The sequence below is a fragment of the Drosophila yakuba genome, chromosome 2L (assembly GCF_016746365.2).
Source record: "Drosophila yakuba strain Tai18E2 chromosome 2L, Prin_Dyak_Tai18E2_2.1, whole genome shotgun sequence".
Classification (NCBI taxonomy): domain Eukaryota; kingdom Metazoa; phylum Arthropoda; class Insecta; order Diptera; family Drosophilidae; genus Drosophila; species Drosophila yakuba.
Window position 1 is genome coordinate 2,077,404 of NC_052527.2, and position 23,411 is coordinate 2,100,814.

Below are 23,411 nucleotides of genomic sequence, written 5' to 3' on the forward strand. Positions count from 1 at the left end.
CTAAATACCCTAGTAACCGGTGTTATAAGAGTCAAACGACTTTCTTTCCAAGGTCTCCAAAGGTCAACTGCAGTAACGCGACTCCAAGGAGTGCCAATGAACTCAAGGAGGGTTACGCAAGACCCCCTTCTGTGAACTGTACCGTCCGAGGTCCGAGGTTTCTTCTGGCCAGATATATGCAGTATATATGGCTCAGTGAGAGTTTGGTGGAGCGTGAGTGTCAAATTACTGGGTACCACCAATCAACAATTTCTAGCCATCAAACGCGTGCTCATCGAGTCAAGTGTTGTGCGTCTGCATTTAAACAATTATTAGCAACTAATTAGAGTATGGATAGCACGGAAGGGCCTGAGTGCGGTAGAAGGAGAAAGTGGATTTTACCTAGAAGTGCGCACTAAAACTGTCACTTTCTATAGGGCCACGCGCGCCAAAATCCAAATCTCTCCGGCATGGGCAGGGTCAAATGCAGCATCTTCGTGGTTTGTTGGGTAATGTCTCTCGGAAGGCAAAGATGAAAGTGAAATGCAAGAATCAGAAGAAAGTCTAGAAAGACACCCGGGTTAAGCTTGAGGTTAGTTTTCGTCAAATGTTAAGCCCTCACTCCTTTCATGCAAATATTTTTGGCATTAATAATCTGAGTTTTGACGTTACCGTTTAGTGATAAGTTAGAGCGAATGCAAATATACTTAGAATCTATTTATAAACTGAGCCCATATGTGTGAAGAATGATCAGTTCGTCAGCATAACACATATTTACAATTTGACTGCCAACTCCCAAGCATCGGTGGTTCAGTGGTAGAATGCTCGCCTGCCACGCGGGCGGCCCGGGTTCGATTCCCGGCCGATGCAACGTTTTTTTTTACTAAATACTTAACTGTCTACAACCTTAAATTTTCAAGTTATTTTCGCGTAAATCACATTTATTAATACTTGCAAATTTGTAGCACTGTTAACCAGAGAGAACACGGTACATTCGCACTCACTTTTTATGCTACTCTTGCGAGTTTATAATTAAACTAGATCTTGGCCGTACGAGCGTAAATGTCAAGTGTTTCATGTAATAATGACCATTTGGGCAGCGCACTAAAAACAAACAAGTAAAATATTCATGTAGCCATTAAAAAAGTGAAAATCATTTTAGATGCCTTGGTCAGTGACCAAAAACAGGGACGGAATCAACTCTAAGAGTAAGGAAAGCATGTCGCTTTGAATTATTTGGTGTGGGAACTGTTGGTTATTTTATAATCCATCATTAGTGTGATAAATATTATATTGTTCGAATGTTGCAATTTCTAGTATGACTCTTTTCTAACCGGTTTTAAATATTAAAACCAAATGGGTACTACTCGTGGTTTGTATATTTTAAACCAATTACTTCATACTTTAAAATAAAAACAAGTTTTTCTTTCAACTTATCAATGTTTTATTATATTATATAAATATTATTATATTTAACATAAATCCGCCACTGGGTTTTAGTGACCGCCTGGCATATATCACGTTCGGAGGGCCATTTAAGAAGGTCAGTTTTTCCAGCTGAAGCCCAGAAACCGGAAGGGCAAGGTCTTATTCGCTCTAGAACAAGCCGAGAAACTTTCCCAAAAAAGAAAACAAACACACAGATACATTTTTTGGGTTTTCAGAAGTTTAATAGGTCTCGTTTCGGTCTCAACTAAAACTAGAATAAATAACTTAGCGTCTAGGCAAGTAACTTAAGGTGGCAAATGTGGAAAAATTCTCAACAATTTGGAACGGCTTAGTCGGTGCACTTGGATGCGAGGGTGCACATGAGGGTCTTGGGGCAGAAGAGCAGGCTCTTGGAGCAGCTCATCTTGTGGCCCTTCATCTGACCCTGGGCGTTCTTGTAGCACACAAAGTAGCTGGATATGGATGTCTGGTCCGGTATCTTATCGCCCTCCTTGCAGTAGTACTTCCTCTTCTTTGCGGGAGTCGACGATCCACCACTACTCACGTTACTACTGCTCTGGATGATGGTGGGTCTGCTGGTGGTGGTGGTGGCCAGACTGACTTCTGGCAGGCTGACCACATACGAGTCCAGTGGATCACTCTCTACGTTGGAGGAAATGCCCGGTTGCGCCTGCTGAGTGCTTCCGTATTGCTGGAGCAGATTGGCTATGCTCTGGGCCTTCAAGGCAGCCTCCTGCCTTCTCTTGGCCTCACTCAGCATCTTGATGGCGTCCATCTGGAGCCTCCGATTGCTATCTATGGTGTAGCCATTGAAGGCTGGAATCACATTGCTGCACTGTGCATAGGTGGGGGCATCGCAAATCCTGGTCTGCTTATTGAAGGCAGTGTAAGGCGGACAGGAGTAGGACAGGACCTTGCCATCCTTTTTGCTGCAAACGAAATATCGCGTGCAGTCAGTTTGATTGGGCTGCCTTACGCCCGCCTGACAGGTGATGACCTCCACGTTTCCCAGCTCATTAAGGGCGGACGGCGACTTGGTCATCAGGGGGAGTATGGATTTCTGGAAGACATCCAGGCTGATGAAGTTCCCATTGAAGTTTACCAGCTGGCCATTGGGCGAAGTACTCCCTGGGTACTTCACGCTGCCGCCCTTGAACGGATTGAGATTCGGACTGCTGGTGAACATGCTCATCTCCATATTGCCATCCGAGTCACTATAAATACTGCTGCTCATCGTGGGTCTGGGCCTGGGCCTGGGCATATATGGATGATGGTGGTGCTGCGGCTGCTGGTGGCTATAACTCTGCTCCAGATAGCCATTCGAAGGTGCTAATTGCTGGCTCATGTCGCTGCTGTAGGTCAGTACGTGAGGAAGAGTGTTCCCATTCCCGTTGCCATTCCCAATTCCAGAGCCACTTTGATAGGTGGCCTTAATCATGTCTTCGTCCATCTCCATGCTTTCGATTTTCTGCGAATTGGGTCGTATGCTCACCCTGTCCGCATCGATTTGTCCTGGAAACATGTCCATGGGTCGTGGCATATTCATCGTGGGATACGACTCGGTGGGTTGGTATACCCTATTGGCGTTGTGCTCACCCAGATGCGGACTGGGAGTGTAGTAGGTGGCCACTGTGGCGGCTGATGGTTGCTGCTCAAAGGGTCGCGGGGTGGTCAAGGTGTAGTCACTGGCAAACGGGGACTGGGATCCATACTGGGCGGAGTAGGTGCTGGCCGTCGTTGCGATCGTAACCGGCCGAGCTGTGGTCATGTACTCCATGCCACTGGCCTGGCTGGCGGTCACATGCTTATCCATGCTGGGGTATATGCCCAAACTATTGCCATACGTGTCCAGCACCTCCTTTTCCCCCGAACTCGTGCTGGATAGGTGAACAGGTATAACATTGTTGTGAATAATGGTGGTGCTGGGCTTGTTGTAGCCATTATTCGAAGAACTGCCTCCAGAAGAGTGCTTCGTGTGCTGCATGTAGTGCGGATTTAAGGGGGGCGGCATGCCGTAGTACTGCTGGAAGGGATTGCCCTGGGGTGACATGAAAACAGGTTGCAGGATGGGTTGGTAATAGGCACCATTGAAGCTCGGATTGGGCAGCACCTTGGGCAGGTTTTGTGCAGCTATCATCTGCTTGGACAGTTCCAGAACCGTCTTCAAGGTGTCCTCCGATATCTTGGGCTCATGATCGCTGTACTCGTGACTCTGAGCGGGATGGTGGTTGACATAGGAGCCCTGCTCCTGGCTCATTCCGTAATTGGGCGGCAGGGCAAACATCACAGAGCCTTCGGGCCGATTCACCACTATTTGGGAGTTGGCATATCCCTGTCCCGTGGTCCCATGCGCGGAGTAAGGCACTGCGTTGCTGAGCATTAGTTTCGTCTCCGGCTCCAGGCGATGGCGGCTCAGGTGCTCCTGCAGACGGGTCTTGTTCGAGGTGGGTTGCGGTAGCCTTGGTGTTGCTTTGGGTGCTTCTGTGGTACTGCTGGTGGTGGTGATCGTGGAGGAGGTCTGTTCCATGGGGTTCATCATCTCATACCGGTTCTTTATGTCGAAGTGCGCCAGGAAGGCATTCAACTGGTCTGGGCGCATTTCCGTCTGAGGTTTATCTGTCTTCTGGTAGGTCTGCTGCAGTCCATCAATCAGTTGGGATAATCTCTGCAGGTGAGCAGTCAAACTGGGATCGATCGGGGATCCTGGCTTGGCTATTTCGCTGATACCAGCCACCTGCTTGAGTTCCGTTCTCAGCTTTTCCACCTCTGTTTGGTGCTCCATACTGCTGGAAGCCACCTCCTCACGGTTCTCAGGCTTCAGACCAGCGGGAGAATCCAGTTCTACCAGTTCCCCATCGCCACTCGAGTCGAAATTGTGACTAGAAGAGATGTCCATGTCCTCGTTCGGTGGCGGCTTGTTTTTGGCCGCCTCCTCATTATCGTCGTTCTCCTCACTGCTCAGTTTGGAGTCCAGAACTATTTCCACGGTGCCATCGTCCTTGTGGCTGGACTCGCTCAACAGCAGACCCGCCTCATCCATGTCGTTGACTATCAGTATGTCCGCGTCTGGCCTTCCAGGCGACTGCGTGGAGCTCATCTCGCTCGGGGTGATGCACTCCCAATCCTCGCCAGGCAGAACGCAGCTGCCCAAACTGGACTCGAACACCAGTCCCTCGTTGCATTTCACCGGAATCCAAACGTGCGAGTTGGAGGGCAGTTCCCGGCACTTGTAGAAGGCGTCGCAGCGGGTTTTGTGGGGGCGTGTCTTTTCAGGGCACGGTTTGCCTGGGTTGAGCAAGTGCAGAAATGGAAAAAGGAGTTATGTACACAAATTAGCATGGGTAAAAGCACTTTCTAAGTTAGTTATGATAACAAATTCATGAAAAAGTTCCTTTAAAATTAGGAAAACCAAAACTGATGGATACATTATGTATAGTTCTGTCACAATTCACTGCCTGGCGGAGTTTACCTTCGGAAAAGTAAAACAAGCCCGCGACCAACGCGTAAACCAGCAGCTCCCTCATCGCGTATCCTTTTCGCGTAATCCTTCCGCCCGTGGTGCGCAGTCCGTAGTCGTAACTTCCGATCTGCTCCGTTCGAAGCCCGCGACACGAATGACTGCGGATCCAGAGCGGTCGGCACATTAAATTTTGATAATTTTCACTTTGAACCGCGTTCTCTGAAACTCGGACAATGTGTGAAAAAGTCCGAAAGCGAACAAACAACACAGTATATGACCGATTTTCTTGTCCTCTCTGCTCTCAGTGCTCGTATTTAAAACGAGTGCTAATAATTGTTTAAACAAATAGTTTTTGTGCTACTGGAAAGATCGGAGAATCAAGGAAATTTCACTTTTTGTGCGCAGTTTGTTTGGACAAAAGTGCAATATAACGTGAAACTGGTAAATTTAGTAACCATAAAGTAATAGACATAAGCTAATGAAGGCCTGAGGGATTAAATAAAAGAGCACAGTTGTTACGACATCAGCACAGGTTTTATTATATTTTGTTTTAATCAAATACATATACAACCCAGTAACAATATACATACATATATATCCAGCAAAAATTAAACAAAACAATATTTATTTTTCTTTTCAATGCGACTGCACTCGTCGTCTAATTTCAACTAACTCAACCACTGGCAGAAAAGACATTTCCCATTTCCCAGAAGAGACAATTCCCAATCTAATTCGCGCTAATCTTGTTGTATGCATTGGCCATCTCGTTCTATCATTCTATGTCCATATATCCACTCTCATGTATACAATTATAGACCTGAATATATTGAAATTTACATTATTTGCATACAAACTCTTCTTTTACCTTAAGTCTTAGCCCTCTGTCTGGCAAATAAACAGGTTGTTACGGTAGCATCCGTCAGCGTACATTTTCCCATCGCGTAGGACCACACAGTTGCAGTTAGGTGGATTGGTAGTGGAACCACATAACATCCCGACCCAATGCCAATAGGGAACCTTCTTGGCCGTGGATAAGGATATAAATTGGTTCTTGTTGGCCAAGTCGCTGATTCCCAGCCAGTAATTCGTCTTCACCTTGAGATTCAGCTGAATGGCGGCTAGATCTGCAGCGTCCCTAATATCCGCCAGATTACCTCCCATACTGCGACAAGTTTCTGCAGCAACGGACCAGTTCTTTGGGGATTCTTGCTCTATGTAATAGTATTTTGAGCCAATTCGCTGGAATCCGACGTATTTTATTTTGGTTACCCCTTTTAAGACTTTTGCCTCCTGGTCCGAAAGTCTGCTTTCCAAGCCATCAAGTCGTTTAGTAAAGTTCTGTTCATTGTTAGCCAGATATCTTGCTTGGGCATCCAGTGGGACTTTAATGCTTGCCAGCATATCCTGCAGAGAAGTCAGTGCGACTTTAATGCTTGCTTGGTTATCCTGCAGAGCAGTCAATTGGCTTTCCAGCGTGTGCTGTCCCACCAGGACCTCATTAGCCTTGCTTGAATAACTGGAGTTCGCCAGATTGTGGGGAATTCTCAATGTATTATACACGGGCGCGAGTGCGGACAGACAGAATGCTCCGCACTGGCTAGGAGCGTCCGTCAAACGACAAATCATATCGGATTCTGCCAAAGCTCCGGACAAATTTAAAGCAAGAAGCCCACACAGCAAAGCGTATTTCAGCATTGTTAGCACTGTTTACCGCCAAACACGATGTTATTTGACGCACTGAATCCGCGCTTTTATATAGGCGCCTCATTAAATAACATTAATAGAAATTCAATGAGCAACGCAATTGACTAATGAATATTAATGGACCTGCTAGATTATAGAGAAATAAACTTAGATTAAAATAAAATCGGGGAGACTAAAAGTACTAGTTGGTGCATAACTTTGCGTTTCATTATTTACCTTCGTTTTCATTGACTGCGGGCAATAAATTTGTATTTCTTATGATTTTTTGCGGTCTTTTTCAAATCTGGTTCGCTGCTCCCTTTTTTAGTTAGTACGGCAACTCTGAATAAACACGTAAGCTGGCAATTTAGCGAATACTCCAACCCAAATGAAGGTAGCGTACAAGCCTTGCCACGCTACTGGAGAATATCGATTGCCGCACTGAGTGGCAGTATCAGTAGTATCGAAAAACATCGTACAAAGTTGCAGCTCTAGAAATTGCTGCTTGCAAGCGAAACAAAATAACAAATAAACAATTAGTGCAGCGATATCAACTACTCGCGATTACGTGGATCACAGCGAGGGCGGCAGCGCCAACTAGTGCAATAATTCAGCCATCAGTTTCGTGGTCCGGGAAACTCAATTAAGAATCCCGCACACACACACACACATGCAGCCGCACACAGGAGACAACAATCACACACACAGGCGCAAGTTGTAGGAGCCCCAGAGCCAGAAGAAGAAGCAGCAGCAGAAGGTAAGGCGCAGGTAGAAAGGAAAACGGAGGAGAGAAACCCCCCGAAATCGCTAAAAACAATAAGGAACGCCTCTCGCATTGGAATTCGCCAGCGGTAGAGCGGCGGCAGCGAGTGCGAGCGGGACGGAAGTCGCGACCTTTGCCTCAATTACAAGCACTCACACACACACACGCCCACCCACAGAAGGAGTGGGAGTGGGAGAGGTAGTTACCTTTTTTTTTTGGCGTGCGTTACATGACCACGGATATACATATATATCTATATATATATATATGTGGTATAGCGTAGTGCCGCTGTGTGGGTGACTAAGCCCTGCGGTCGATAATTCAAGGAAGTTCAAGTTCCCCTCAAGCGCCTTCCCCCTCCGCCACCACGCTCCACCAGCGGAAAGTGCATTCTAGACTTATTGACAGCTGTTGCTGTTGCTCCGGCTGCCCCACCAGATAGCTCCCCTTTGTTCATCCGCCCCACTGATAAGCACTCGAATGATAGGCGAAATGAGCCGGAAAGTGTGTGCTAATTGCTCGGAGGAATGTGTCCCGTTGAGATCCATGCAAAGCCTCTGGAAATCGATTTCAATCTGGCCACAGAACCTGATGAGTAAACACTAATGGTAAACAAGCTGGACTTGCTCACGTGTTCTGGGCAAATTAATAAAGTGAAAAGCCAAGCAAAAGGGAAATCGCAAGCGGTACACAGCGAGAAAAATGTGACTATCAGCGTGTTGATAAGCAAAGCGAAGAAGCAATGCGATTTCAACCCGAACTATAGTATATAACAAACTTACTTATTGTATTTCTTGGTTTGTGTATCGCCATATCGACCATGTTGTTTCCTGCACACAATCAATATGCAATAGCCATTCAACAATTGAAACTGAATTCACTTGCCGTTTTCTTTTCGTGTTGTCGATGACTCACATGGCAACATTATTATACAATCTATTGTGAGTCGGGGTGTTTGCTATCAAAATTATGGATGACCAGCAATCGGCGCAGAGTGTGTTCGAAAAAGTACAGGGAAACACACACGCACACACCCGTGACAGTCGCAAATTATGGAGGAAATTAATAGGCCATAATACGGTGCTTCCCAGAAGTGTAAAGTCCATGGAATCAAGTGCTCTTATCAGTAAAATTATCCGAGGGAATTTCTACAAAATTTAAAGCTCCCTTCGCTTTAATCTTTGGCGTCCATATTCTGTAAAAAAAAACCTTACTCTGTATTTTAATATTCAGTTGCCAATGATTAATCGCGCTTGGAATGAAGTACATTTCGTTTAGTTTTGGAATATAAATAACATAATTTTTCTATAGGAGTATTATTATTTTCCCATCTATTGAGTAACCGCCTATTTTGCAGCCCATATTTTGTTTATATCACCAAAAAAGTGAAGGCCTATTTGCAAACAGTTTTGTTGTCATACTGTCGTTTACACTATATGTATAATACACAAAGCTTAACAGGCCATATCTTATCTGCGGATAGTCGCTTTCATAATGATATAGAGCTGGCATTATCTCCTCCCAAGATTAGGTGCTTAAGTAGACAAGAATTAAATGCGACTAAGGGAAACTGCATAACACGTAAAAAGTGCTTAGTAAATCACTTCAAGTTCCAATATTACACTGTGCAGCTAAAACTCTTTTGGTAAACATATTTAATATTCTGTTCTCTAACAACAGTGTGAAAAGTTATTTCCACTATATAAAAGCTCGCTGTTCAACAGCGTTGTACATTTTCGGGTATTGATAAACCATTTACGTATGTAGACCGTGTTCCGGACTTATCTTATCAGCTCCAGAACACGCAATTTCCCATTCGATACTTTCCACCACCAATAGTCGACACCACCATACTCAATACTCGCTTTCTCTTTCAGAACGACAGCTCCCCGCGGTGGTGAAGGTCACCCAGAGGGAGGAATACAACGCGGAGGAGGAGGCGGAGCACCAGGAGCACTCACACACTCAGCCACTAAATGGCCGATGGAAATGGGCTGCCAGCGGGTGCAGCTTCCGGCGGCATGGAAGCCGGGCAGACGGTGAATGGAGCGGGATCCGCTAGCCCCACGCCCACTTCCAGTTCGGTAGCGGGGGCGGGGGCCAGTGGGAGCGGCAATCAAGGATATCATCAATTAAGCGTGACAAGTGAGCAAACAAAAGAAAGTGAAACATTCTGTTCAATCAATAATGCCCCGAAATCCTTTCAGTCGAGGAGGCTTCGCTGCGCAACAATGGCTTCCTCAAGCCAAATCCCTACGTGGAGCTCTTGATTGACAGCAAAAGCAAACGGAAAACAGACCTGGTGAAGAACAGCTATTTGCCCAAGTGGAATGAGGAATTCACAGTGCTGGTGAGTAGAAAAAATAACAATAACCAATTATTTGTAATATCCACCTGGTTTATCGTCGGTAGATCACACCCAATTCAACGCTCCACTTCAAAGTGCTGGATCACTCCAGTTTCCGTAAAGATGCCATGCTTGGAGAGCGGATCATTAACCTGGCGCACATTCTGCAGCATTACAATGGGCGGTGCGAGTTCCTTGAGCTGACCATCGATCTGTTCGTGACCAGCAAGTCGGACAATCGCCAGACGAAAAGCGGCGAGCTAGTGGCCATCCTCAATGGCCTCAAACTTGATATGAGCAAGCTGCAGATTCAGCCAGTAGGTGGCCAACAGAATGGCAATCCACCCGTCCAGGCAGTCAATCCGTCGGTGGTCAGTGATGCGGCCGCCGGACGAAGTTGCATGATCTACGGTGGAGTACGGGCACGGATGCGACTACGCTCTAGCAGTGGAAATAGCAACGGCGGAGAAAGCCGCTCTCCTTTGCCTAATGGATCTGGAGATCAAAGGAGATCTACGCAGGCGCCCCCGGTGTGGGAACAGCAGCAACAATCCCAGAATCAACCGCAACCCCTGAGAATGGTCAATGGCAGTGGGGCAGCAGTGCCGCAGACAGCTCCGTATCCCCAGCAGCCACCAGCTCCCGCACTAGCTCGTCCTCTAACCCAAGTGTACGGAGCGCTACCAGAGAATACACAACCAGCAGCTGTTTATTTGCCAGCAGGTGGAGGAGCAGCAGTAGGACAACCTGGAGTAGCAGGCCCACCAATTGAACAGCCAGGCGTTGGACTGCCCGTGAGCCAAAGCACAGATCCGCAACTGCAGACACAACCAGCGGATGATGAGCCGCTGCCTGCAGGGTGGGAAATCCGCCTGGACCAGTATGGTCGGAGATACTACGTAGATCACAATACACGATCCACCTACTGGGAGAAACCAACGCCGCTGCCCCCGGGCTGGGAGATCAGGAAAGATGGGCGCGGTCGCGTTTACTACGTAGACCACAACACAAGAAAAACAACCTGGCAGCGGCCGAATAGTGAGCGTTTGATGCACTTCCAGCACTGGCAGGGTCAGCGAGCCCACGTTGTGTCCCAGGGCAACCAGCGATACCTGTACTCCCAGCAGCAGCAGCAGCCAACGGCGGTGACGGCCCAAGTGACGCAGGACGACGAGGATGCACTGGGTCCCCTACCAGATGGATGGGAGAAGAAGGTAAAGTGTTTGTCGACATTTTAAAACGTAGTTATTTGAACGCATTCTTTAATTTACTATGAATAGATCCAATCGGACAACAGAGTGTACTTTGTCAACCACAAAAACCGAACCACCCAGTGGGAGGATCCACGCACGCAGGGCCAGGAGGTGAGCCTGATCAACGAGGGCCCGCTTCCACCCGGCTGGGAAATCCGCTATACAGCCGCCGGTGAGCGCTTCTTCGTGGATCACAATACGAGGCGAACCACCTTCGAGGATCCTCGACCAGGGGCTCCCAAGGGAGCCAAAGGAGTGTATGGAGTTCCACGCGCCTACGAACGCAGTTTCCGCTGGAAGCTGTCGCAGTTCCGGTACTTGTGCCAGAGTAACGCTTTGCCATCGCACATCAAGATCACGGTGACGCGACAAACCCTGTTCGAGGATTCATACCACCAGATCATGCGTCTGCCGGCATACGAACTTCGAAGGCGGCTCTATATCATATTCCGTGGCGAGGAGGGACTGGATTATGGTGGAGTATCTCGCGAGTGGTTCTTCTTGCTTTCCCACGAGGTCCTGAATCCCATGTACTGCTTGTTTGAGTACGCGAACAAGAACAACTACAGCCTGCAGATAAACCCCGCCTCGTACGTGAACCCCGATCACCTGCAGTACTTCAAGTTCATCGGTCGCTTTATCGCGATGGCCCTGTATCATGGAAGGTTTATCTACAGTGGATTCACAATGCCATTTTACAAGCGCATGCTGAACAAGAAGTTGACCATCAAGGACATCGAGACGATCGATCCAGAGTTCTACAACTCGCTTATCTGGGTGAAAGATAACAACATTGATGAGTGCGGATTGGAGCTCTGGTTTAGCGTGGACTTCGAAGTGCTCGGCCAGATAATCCATCATGAGTTGAAGGAGAACGGGGAGAAAGAGCGGGTCACGGAGGAGAACAAGGAGGAGTACATCACACTCATGACAGAGTGGCGGATGACGCGGTAAGCATTTTATTTGATAAGCGACCTTATGTTATTATAATGTCAATATATTTGCCCCAATGGGTGGCATTTTTAACTCGGTATTAATTGATTACTATTACAGGGGCATTGAGCAGCAGACAAAGACGTTCCTGGAAGGCTTCAATGAGGTGGTGCCTCTGGAGTGGCTCAAGTACTTTGATGAGCGCGAGTTGGAGCTTATTTTATGCGGCATGCAGGACGTGGACGTGGAGGACTGGCAGCGCAACACAATCTATAGGCACTATAACCGCAACTCTAAGCAAGTTGTCTGGTTCTGGCAGGTGGGTTGCTTTTGTGCTTTGTGCCCTTCTTTTCGCTAATCCGGGTAATTGTCTCCGCAGTTTGTTCGCGAGACGGATAACGAGAAGCGTGCTCGCCTGCTGCAGTTTGTGACGGGCACGTGTCGCGTGCCGGTCGGAGGATTCGCCGAGCTAATGGGCTCCAACGGGCCACAGCGCTTCTGCATCGAAAAGGTGGGCAAGGAGACGTGGCTGCCACGCTCGCACACCTGCTTCAATCGATTGGACCTGCCGCCGTACAAGAGCTACGATCAGCTGGTGGAGAAGCTGACCTTTGCCATCGAGGAGACTGAGGGCTTCTGCCAGGAATGAGTGGCAGTCGATTTGTGGTCGGTTTGTTGATTAATGTTTAATTCCAGTTAAGCGCCTGCTTTACCGTCCCCTCCCCCTTTCCATTTGACGACCACGTTGCGTTAAATAGTTACTGTTATTATTATTATTATTACATACGTATGTATTACTACTGTATACTGTAAACACGAAACACACACTTTTGTCTGTCTATTCCTATGTTCGCTACCGATATCAAACGAGATATTTGTTAAAAGTGCGCGAAACTTGATCACGATGTATGTATGAATGTATTGAGAGCCTATTTTAGAGATATTTATAGTTTGTTAGGCATAATTTATCTACAGCTCTGTAAATTTAAAATACGGTTTAAATGATTCGCTTCTGTTAATGTTTTTTTACGACCATCTTCAAATGTAATTGTCGATACATTTCTTTGGGTCTTTGTTTTACGCCGATAAATAAAACCACCTACCAGTTTAGCTAAGCCTTTAAGAACGTAAGCACCGCCATTCCCAGAAAAAATTCATAATTTGAACTTGGGCTTGTTAAAGGCATCCCTCCGTTTGGCTGATATCAAACTGTTTAGCAATCGCAACCAAATGTTACGTTTTCGCCATAAGATTGCACTCTGATTGCTTCTAGTTCAATTGTACAACGAGCCCCGGCTTGCATGTTTTTAACCACTATTGGTGAATTTATATTGATACGCTCCAATTGTAAATAGTTTACTCGACCGAATTCAAATTGTTGACGAACTGAGTTTGGTGTACTGGCAAACTGTTTTAGCTGTTCAATTGTTTATCAAGCATACACAGAAATCTAAATAGAAACTATATTTTAAATATGTATATCCACACAAACACTGACAGAAACATCGTGAGAACTTGAAACACCGCAAACAAACAAAATACGTTAGGATTTTAAACGACAAACAAAGGAATACACTTAAACCAATAATAAATTCAAATAGCAATAATTGTTGTTAACAAAACTAAAGGTAGCGAAGAGAGATCGACGACAGCGATTCGTATATTAACTACGCTACACAAAAGTGCGGACTAAGACAAATCGGAGGATTAGGAGGTGCGGCGTATATAGGGTTGATTGTGTACGAGTACATATTAAATATATATATTATATATTAAATAGATTTTATTTAGTTTAATGCAATGTGTACTGTATTATATAAAATAAATGCAAAATTATTTAGTGATACATGGCCGCTCAAATAATTCATCGTTCTTAAAATACTTGAGGCCGTTTCGGATGTGCTGTGTCGACATTTGCGGTTTGATTTCGCTTAGTTGGCTGCCAAATCGGCGATGCGGCAATAAATGTAATTATTTTAAGCGCATATTTGGCCCCCACTTGTATTTTAATGCCCCGCAATTAAAATGTATATCACATATGTATAAATCGCATTTGCACACCAAACGAGTCTCGTTTTGGTCAGCCAGTGCAATGGCCACTGATAACATCATCATCATCATCATCGCCATCATAACCACCATCATCACTATCGTTATCCTCGGCTGTCTAACCTACATTTTTCCAGCGCTTCCTGGTGGGCGTGCGCTCAAATTTAACAAGCTGCTCCATTATTTATTGCGGTTAAATTGCAAAAACACAGCAGTCAAAACAAGAAAACTATACAGTGTACAGGTGTAGGTGCACTGAGAGGATTTTGGTGGTGGATTCAAAGTCTAGTGATTAGTTGCGATGAAGAAGCTAATTGGGTTGCTAGACTATTTTCCACTTGACTTTGGATTTTCATCGTATTGAGTATATGATGAGACTTCTTATCCTACGTTTTTTAAAGTGTTTATTCGGGGACCCCGCAAATAACACCTTCACGAAGCTCTGGGGATTGCGTCTACGCCACTGCGGCCCCCTGGCTCCCGAACCCATGCTCCTGGCTGCATGTTCCAGGTTCCGGGCTCCTGGCTCCTCTGCCTCTCAATCTCTGGCTGGCATCCTGCTGGCTTCGCTTCCGACGCGTGTATTGTTTCGTAATTACGCCGCAAATGGGCGGGGTCATGGGTCGGCGGACGCAGCACCTTGCACGCCCACCTGGGAGCCCGTGCTCGTGGTAGGTGCAACCAATTTTCACTTTCATCCATGATTTATGTGCTCACCGCCCGCGTTGCCTTGCTCAATGGATGCAGTTTTAAAGTTAATAAAGGCAGCGGCGGGCGCTGCTTGTAATTGCTGCAGAGTGCCACTTATTTTCAGCTGTCTGGTAAATGAACATGAATCGATTTCACTTTTGCTTTTAAAAAACCGTTTCGTTTCATAATTTAATCGATCCTTTTTGGCGCTGCCACTGTTGATCGCCAAGTGCTGCCCATCTTTTGCGGCAGCGTTGCCAGATGCTGTTACGTCATTGACATCTGAGCGTTTGTTGTCACTGGCTTGTTGTTGTTGAAATTTAAAAAGTGTAAATATCCTGAAGAATATTACGAACATTTACATTAAACGCTCGAAAAAGGAGTATTATGGCTACATCGCCAGATGTGCGGTGAGTTTGGCAACGAGTTTGCTTAATTTTGCATACTTATTTTGACATATTCCACTAGGACTCCGGGCTGTTGCTCACCCTTGCACACCAAGGAATTGCTGGAAAGGCAGAGGTCCTGTAGGTGTACCCCCAGAAAAGGATATCTAACCCCACGAAACTGCCAGAGCCCCAAAAAGCCAGAGATGCGGATACCTTCCATAATCGTCACCGATGCCGAGTTCGGCTTGGAGCGCCCTAATCAATTGCTTCAGCGCCTGGAGAGATCACTATTTCGATCTTCCTCTGCTTCCAAAGTGCAATCGAAAAATGCATTGTTGGCATCCCAAGGCAGGCAGCGCACCTGGGAAGGACCCAAAACCCCAGAGCTCCGGTAATGTGAAATTGATGATTAATCGATGACCCAACTTCTAATGAACTACATTTTATACACAATAGCCGTACGAACAAAACCGTACGCTCTTCGGAACCTCGTCCAAAACGTTCAAAGGAACTACTGGAGGATCTTAGGTCCAAGAATCGAGGACCGCCTGTCTCGAAATTGGCGACCCAATTCAATCAGGAGAACCAAGAACTTTCAAAGAGGTGTGTTAAGGATATTTCTAAAGGGAAATTGCTCAAGAATGCGTTGTCGATTATTTAAGTTTTAGAAAAGATTTAAAAGTTTTAACGCCGTCTGTTTAGTAGACAATAACCCATTTCAGCAAATAATTAATTTATAATCCATATAGATATTAAAGTGCTACTAGCTTACCCCACACGAAACCTAGTCTATATTTCAACGCCTAAAGTAATTTCCGCTCTTTAACAGCTTTGCATTCATACCATCCTCGGAACCACAGCCTATCCGCCCAAAATTGATCCTCGAACGGGAGCGCCAAGAGTCTATAACCAATCGGTTGGCATCAACTTCCATTGACCGCCTAAAGACAAAGCCACCAAGGACGAGTTATACATCGAGCAGGCTGCTGGTGCCTCAGATGGGATTTTCGTACCCCAAGGATCCGAAAAGGCTTCATGAATCCAGCAAAGCAATCAAGCTGACCACCTCAAAGCGAAAGTTGGACTTCAAAACTGAGCTGCGCACCGATTTGCTGCGGCGGGAGCTGGAAAAGATTGCAAAGGAATGGCGGAAAAAGACTGACTACCAGTTACGTCAGCTTATCTCGGATTTTGTGAAACAACTAGTGCGCCTTCTAGCCTTTAATGGGATAACATTTTCGCATCTTAGCAGGGATTGTTATGTGCAGCAGATGATGGAGGCACTGCAGCAGCTGCAGTACACCAAAAAGGTGAACAAAAGCTGGCTTCAAACGCCGAACAGCACACAAGCCATCGCCCATGTGCTGGAATTACTCAATTTCTTGTTGGGTGTCCTCGAGCATCGAAAAGGGGAAGGCATGTGTGTGCTCCCTGTTGTTTCTGAAAAGCAGAGAATTGAACAACTTGCATCGGCATCTGGTACATCTTATGACGTAATGAGCCTGCAACAGAAGTTTAAAAACATAAAAATAGAGAAGGAAAGTTTAAACAATTACCAAGCATCCCTCAAGTCAGAATTCCCCGGGTACAAGCACATGGATAAAGTAAACGAGCGGAATGGGAATCAGGACTTCGCAAGACTTCTAGATTTTCAGAAAGAGACCCATCATGAACTCCACCTGCATCGTCTGCGCCTTCAGGAGTTTTCCGAGCTCGTGAGCCTCGCCATGTTAAAACTAAAACGCTGTCATGAGGGCAATAAGCACAGCATTGAAGTCTTTAATGAGCAAATAAAAGACTTGGCCGACTCCGTGGTTTTGAGAAACAGAAATATCGGCCTTTTAACCCAGTTACATTTGAACGAAAATCCCGAGCAGAAGCAGTTACACAAACGTATGGAGCAACTGCAGCGACTGTATGAGGATAATTATTCAAATCTTCTACAGTTAAACATTAAGCCGCCCCAGGAAAACCCTTGAGCGAACATAAGCCACATCCCTCATTGAATGCCAGTTAATTTAAGCAAATATTTGCGTGTTACGTAAGTTGCACACTGAACCCACCGTCTAAGCTCCTGGCTTAGTAGTAGTTCTTCGAATTTCACAGATTTATTTAATTGAATTTATCAACTGAAAGTCTCGGCAGTGTCCTGGCCTGGATTTAAGTTCGTGTAATTGACATTTAAATGAGTCATCGACAGCTTGGCTACACTAAGTCAAAGGAAATAGCTGCAAAGTTAAGCAGCTTAGCTTCGATTTGCATGAATATTTAAAATTGCAGTACCATTTTATTGGTATATTTGCGCTTTCCTTTCGTTATTTAAAGTTGCCCTTGTAAATACTCCATATACTCATATCAAGTCGAATAAATAATATTTAAGGAGTCACTTTAGTTTCGTAGATAATGGGAAATGTGAAATATGAACCATTAAAACAGGTGTGTCAGTACAATTGACACTTTCTGGGAAAAGCAATGGAACTAGTTTTCCGAACTCCACTCAGCAGAGTAGCTGCTAGGCAGAAGGCCGAACTCGGCTGCTGCTTAGTTGTGGAAGACTTGTGGATTGGCATTAATTTAGAGGTCCTGCAGCAAGGACGTCCCCTAACGAGGGGGAGTGGCTGTGTGGGCGTGCGTGCGTCTGTGTGCGTATGCGTGTGCGTGTGCTGGGGATAGATTTATAATGCGTTTGTGTTTGTGCCCCGGAGTGGAACTAATAATCTTATTACTCAACTGGAAGAGATGCAAGGCAGCGTCAGTCCCCGGCACAAGTATAAACTTGGAAACTATGACCGCACCGCACCCGCCAACGGAGCTGTGCAATTAAACAGTGAACTGCATAAATTATTCGTCTGCAACAAAATGTTTAAATCCAAATCCAACTCCCGACAGCCGAGTGTGAGTGCCTGGGCGAGTGCGGAGCAGGCAAGTGTAATAAAATACATGAATTAGTGTAATGGAAATGCGAATTCCTAGGACAAACAATGCCAAAATTTCGAATGCAAATTCCCCAGCCAAAAACAACACACACAACAAGCTGAATTTTGCGCAAATTAAACAATAACAACACGCCGCCACCGAGGCAAAAAGCACATACACCTCGAGTGCAGAAATGTGTGGTGTCTGTGCCAAGGAGGAGCTCTCCAAATTCCAAGATTATGCCATGGAGTACTTAGTCCGGACCCGACCTGGAAATATAGTAGTTATCTGGCACACATCGTGTGTCATAAGTTGTAGGTTGTACTGTAGCTGCGACTGCGTGGCCAAGAACGCTCGGCAGCACCTTTAAAACTGGGCAGGGAAAGTCAGGCTGGAACAATTACGGCATGCGGCATGCGGCTTCTGGAAAATGGCAGCTGGGTGGGTGTGGCAGTGGTATCGTACATTATTTTCCTTCATAAAACAAACACTCACCCACCTAGCTGCCACACCAGTCACTCACTCGCAAAGGAGCAGCATCCGCATCCCCATCCGCATCCAAGTACTGACAGCTTCGCTGGAGTGAAATAATCGCATATCGTAAACTTTGACTTCCAGCTAATGAAGAATTGCGGAGCCCGAGCCCGGAAAAGCTGCAATTGAGTTAATTAGCCGAGCAGCGAACTTCCAGCAAATGGAAAGTGTCATGAGGCTCCGGCAGTGTAAGCTCCTTTCAAGGTACTTGTATTTATATTTACATTGCCTCTATGTGCTACTTAAGCAAATTGGCTTTAATTCAATGTAGCTGCAAGCAATACAGCACTCGGTGTTCCATCAAATCGACTTAGCAAGGTTTCTAGCCATTTTGATTATCAAGTTGTATTAAGCGAGAGGTCACTGTACTTGCCCTGTGTTCATGCGGAAACTTTCGAACTCGTTCGATTGTCAAACAAACAAAAGAAATTCACTCTCCGATTTTTAAGGGAAAAACGCTCGAGCCAATTTCCCAGCGCAAAGAAGGAATCGCCGAAAATCAAAAAGCACTATTTCTTCCACATCCTTTGTTTTTTTCCGCCCAGGCACTAATGGAAAGTAACGATTGTTGCTGTTTAATTTCAAAAAGGACGATGCCGCGCTTTAAGTTCAAGTGCGACAGCTTTAATTTGGCAATCGCCCGACGGAAGCGAATGAAATTTGTATGCGCAGCGGTGGTGGCCACTGGATGATGACTCGCCGGCTGAACTGTTTTCTATGTGTCCTCTCCTCCGGTTTAGTTGCCACTCGTAGCGAAAAGGGAAAAACGTCAACTGCAGCGTGACCAAGTCCGCGTCCCCCAATCCCGCCAATCCCCCCCATCCCCTTCCCCATGAAGCCGATCCAGTCGAGTCATGCGATTGCAATATTTATGCAGTTAGTGCAGCGTTCGCTATATTTGACAGTTGCTCTTCCGCTCGGCTGTAGGAACTCTGGGCCACATCCTTCCAGCCGGCATTACTGTAATGAGCCCAGTTGCGCCGGAAAACCAATGCTAGTTTAGGCCCAATGATTTGATAATACAAAAATATAATTACAATACCACAACTGCAAAATCAACACTCTTGCAATGTAACTTATTATCCAAATGCAATAATATATTTGCAGCTATTTTAGTCGATATAAATAATATTCTAAAAATTCCTTAAGTAAGGACTTGAATTTTTGGTAAAGGCCCTATTTTGTAGCTTAAACTCTTATTTATAGTATTTTATTTAAACATTTCACTTGCGCGGCAGTGCATTAAAGTTTCGTTGTGGCGAGTGTAATTGTTATTGCTCAATTTTTTTGCGCATTTCAGCGGTTTTCGGCTCTAGGAAGTTGCTTGCTTAGTCGGGCGTGCAACAAGGACGCGAAGCGCAAAAAGGACGATGGTGGGGAGGGGTGAGGGCACCAGGATAGCCAGGATGATGCTGCAGCAGGTGGCGCGTGCGTTTGCTCGAACGGCAATTGCATTATCAGTAAATTATATCTGCGGCGGTCCGTGGCCCCCATTCGCCGACTTTTCCCTTTACCAGCGCCGACATGTTGGGCATGTTTACGGGTTGCCTGCGGCCATGTTTGCCAGCTCCTGCGACTCCTGGCTGCTTCTGCGACTCCTGGCTGCTCCTGCTGCTGCTGCTGCTGCTCCTCCCTTTGCCGCACCCTAACCCCGCCCCGCACCGCCCCGCCCCGTACCCATTGTGTTGTTGAGCCGGATCCTGGTCTGTTGTTGCTGCTTGTTTGTGAACCATTTTCGGCGCTTTCCTGCTGATTTATGCAAAACTGTGGCATTTTTCAATTGCATTTTACACTCGTCCTGCGAAGCTTCGCCACCAGCTCCGGATCCTGCCGGCTCCGTGCTCCAGGACTTTAGGGCTCCAGGGCTCCGGGGTCCTGTTTCCTTTCGCTTGTTTGTGTTGTACAATTTTCACACATTTGTGCAACTTTTGCCACCGAAATGCGCAACACATTTGCCCCGTCTGTTCCATCTGGAGGAACAGCATCTTCACAGGACCCGCCTGCCTGCCTGTCTGCCTGCCAGCCACGCCCACCGACCGCACCCGTCGCCCCCCTTTCGTGGCACTCAACTGCATTTTATTGCCACAGATACAGATGCGAATGTGTGTGTTTGTGTGTTAGGGAGCCGTGTATCCACGATATCCACGCTTGGTTTTGCGCATTTAATGCCAAGTTATAACTTTCACGTGGGTTGCTTTAGTAGTTTTCACCCAGATGCAGATGCCCTGTGACCCTTGCCCCCCGCCCCTTTTCCCCTGCCCCTTGCCCCGCGTCCCAAAGTTGCCCCCTGAGTTACGTTGCCCCATAAAAAGCACCCGGCGGGTAGTAAGTGTCACTTATGCATAGAAGATTTGCGATGCATTTTTCAATGTTTAATAAACATAATTTCAGCGCAGTTTATCATGTGACAAGAGCATAAAATCGTTCGCTTTTACAGCCAATTGTTTATGGACCGCTAAAATGACAGATTGATATGGAAAATAGATTGGCAAGGATGTGGTTATTTGATGGAGAGTATAAACTTGTCGTCGCGTAAAGCAGATAATTAGTGGGCTCTTTGAAAGCCAACAATTACCCATTATTCGTCGGTCCACCCTCGCTGAAAAACAACTTTCCACTTTATAACGTTATGATATTATGTGATTTAGTAAAATATGTATGACAAAAGTGGTTTTGAAAAGGGTACTTTATATCCACCCTCGCCAGCAAATGAACTCTGATTTCGAGGCGTCAATTTTCCAGCTAATTGCCAAAATAAGCAAAATTATGTGACGGCACCGCCCCGAACTTTCCGTACTGTTTTTTCCATTTCGCTGCAACGCATTGGCAATGCAAATTATGCACTTTGACAGGGAACGCATTTAGTGTTAATCATACGCACTGTTGCCGCTCGGCAGTCGAATGCCGCTCGCTAATTTGAAGTTCGCAGGCGAATGCACATGGAGGGGATTGCAGATATTAGTCTCGAATTTGCACACAAAATAATTAAATATATACTTAAATGCCGCATGAGGGGGGAGGGGAAATCCGATTTAGGTGGAGTTTTCAGCAAACAAATTTATTGGCGCATAATTCAAGGCGGCGATGATGCCGCTGACGATGATGCATGGCGAGCCAGGCGGCAGTCCAAGATATGAATGGATGCGGCTGGCAATTTATGGCGACCAAGTGGGGATGGGCTGTGGGTGGGTGCGGCCAAGGCCGCTTGGCGCTTGCCGTTCGCCGCTGCTGTGGCTGCCAAAAGCAGCTAGCAAAAGAAAGCGCCTGCCGCATGGCAATGGCAGAGCGGAAACGGAAATGGAAATGCGCAAATGCAATTGTCACATGCACACACACACATACACACATACACGCTCAAGCAGCAGTCGGGGTGAAATTTTAATGGAAAATTGGTGTACTCGTCGTGGCAATAAATGAAGCTAGCATTTCTATACGACCGGCTAATAAAAGGCCAAGCCCGCCGGAGTGACAGGCAACAAGGGCCAGGAAAACAAGGCTCGAAACACCGAAGGGGCTGGCCATGCCCCCTTTGACGTCACTTCCGCTGGGTAGTGATCCCCACTAAAAGGGGCTTATCGGGCGGGGCTAAGCCGAGAACCCGAATCCAAGGCCCAGGTACGCAACGCAAATCAATTTGTTAAATCTCTCCCCGAGCAAGTGGGTGGCAGGAGAACATCCTTCAAAGGAGCCAGTCTCTCTCTATCCCCGCTGCTCTGTCTTTATGCCTACCGCTTAATCTTTCAATTTGCATATTACATAATCGCTTGGGTGGGCGGATCGGGGTGAGTTCGATCACTCGGAAAAATTACTATACATCATGGGCTTTGTGGATAACCAACATGGAAATATATTGCAGAATTGATGGGATTTTACTGGAGTATAGATGCAGCTATTTGAATTAGTGAGTGGTGAGTATCCACCTTTTATCCACCGAATATTATATGAAAATCAAATAATATTTCTCGTGGTGCAGTGGCAGATATGACCCAAACATTGAGGCAATGCTTTATGGTCACTTGAACGCAAATCGCACTGCCAGCGGCTACAAGGGCACTTCAGAGGAAGTGCTGTGGGGAAGCACTGATAGCCAGATGGACGGATGAACGGATGCACGGTTGGAGCAGGAGGAGCAGGAGGAGTAGGTCGAGGTGGCCGCAGGCAAACACTTGACGTGCGCTTATGCGGCACCGAGTTGCGCATACGCCGTGTGGACCGCACATTGAATATGCTGATGCAGGTGGAGCCATAGCCATAGCCATAGCCATGGCCATAGTCATAGCCTGGGAAGCAGCAGCTCCATGTTGATATATGTCACACAGACACAGGCAAAATAAACTGCACCAAAGGGGGCGCCGTTTGTGTGGGGGGGGGGGGGTGGCGTGGCACGGCCTACTTACTGGCCATCGATGATAGAGCGAGGCGTTGATACAGTTGCTGTAACAGGATTAGCTCCGGATTTGGCTTGGGCACGGGCCTCATGTTTGCCCGTCAGCTGATGGATGGATTTGGGATTGGGAGTGGGAGAGGGAGTGGGCGTGGGCATGGGCGTGGGGACTCCAAACACTGGGCAAGTGAAATCCGTAACGAGAGCCGCAAGTTAATGGGACGACCTCAATGAAATAGCTCAACTGCATTGCCAGCCACTGCGCCAGTCAAATATTATTCGTTGTGGCCCCCAAATAAAATGCAATTATTGTCCATCTATCAAATGGCCGAGTGTGTGTGTGTGTGTGTGTGTGTGCCCTGCTGGGTTTGTAGGCTTTTAATTGGTTGGTCTGGGGCCGTCTGTTAACTATTGGCACTGACTGTATTGCCAGATTCACTTGGCCATGCAAATGGAAAGTCTCGTAGTCGGTTTATGGAGCATACGAAAAAGATAGCCTTCTAAATTCAACTAAAAGCAGTAGATTGCTTGCGAAATTCGATTGATGTGGAATTTCCATTTTTCCCTACGATGTAAATTGAT

At 46.5% G+C, this 23,411-nt stretch overlaps 4 protein-coding genes and 1 non-coding gene across 5 annotated transcripts; 3 read left to right on the top strand and 2 right to left on the bottom strand.

Moving 5' to 3' along the window:
• The first annotated feature begins 778 nt into the window (after positions 1-778).
• Positions 779-849, top strand: Trnag-gcc. The gene has a single exon. It is a non-coding gene; the product is annotated as a tRNA-Gly (tRNA).
• A 778-nt stretch (positions 850-1,627) lies between these two features.
• On the bottom strand, positions 1,628-5,016 carry LOC6526495. Its single transcript, XM_002087570.3, has 2 exons — positions 4,898-5,016; positions 1,628-4,713 (listed from the first exon to the last, which is right to left on the bottom strand). Exons 1-2 carry the CDS (start codon positions 4,950-4,952, stop codon positions 1,757-1,759), a joined length of 3,012 nt encoding a protein of 1,003 aa, XP_002087606.2. The 5' UTR covers positions 4,953-5,016; the 3' UTR covers positions 1,628-1,756.
• A 384-nt stretch (positions 5,017-5,400) lies between these two features.
• On the bottom strand, positions 5,401-6,637 carry LOC6526496. The gene is made up of 2 exons (XM_039371239.2): positions 5,754-6,637; positions 5,401-5,705 (listed from the first exon to the last, which is right to left on the bottom strand). Exon 1 carries the CDS (start codon positions 6,581-6,583, stop codon positions 5,762-5,764), a length of 822 nt encoding a protein of 273 aa, XP_039227173.1. The 5' UTR covers positions 6,584-6,637; the 3' UTR covers positions 5,401-5,705; positions 5,754-5,761.
• A 391-nt stretch (positions 6,638-7,028) lies between these two features.
• LOC6526497 (E3 ubiquitin-protein ligase Su(dx)) lies at positions 7,029-13,730 on the top strand. Its single transcript, XM_002087572.4, has 7 exons — positions 7,029-7,328; positions 9,212-9,479; positions 9,542-9,684; positions 9,747-10,895; positions 10,962-11,884; positions 11,988-12,186; positions 12,247-13,730. The coding sequence occupies exons 2-7, from the start codon at positions 9,311-9,313 to the stop codon at positions 12,514-12,516; spliced, it is 2,853 nt and encodes a 950-aa protein (XP_002087608.1). The 5' UTR covers positions 7,029-7,328; positions 9,212-9,310; the 3' UTR covers positions 12,517-13,730.
• A 1,142-nt stretch (positions 13,731-14,872) lies between these two features.
• Positions 14,873-17,377, top strand: LOC6526498 (kinetochore and Eb1-associated basic protein). The gene is made up of 4 exons (XM_002087573.4): positions 14,873-15,016; positions 15,075-15,386; positions 15,452-15,598; positions 15,825-17,377. Exons 1-4 carry the CDS (start codon positions 14,994-14,996, stop codon positions 16,972-16,974), a joined length of 1,632 nt encoding a protein of 543 aa, XP_002087609.1. The 5' UTR covers positions 14,873-14,993; the 3' UTR covers positions 16,975-17,377.
• Positions 17,378-23,411: the final 6,034 nt, after the last annotated feature.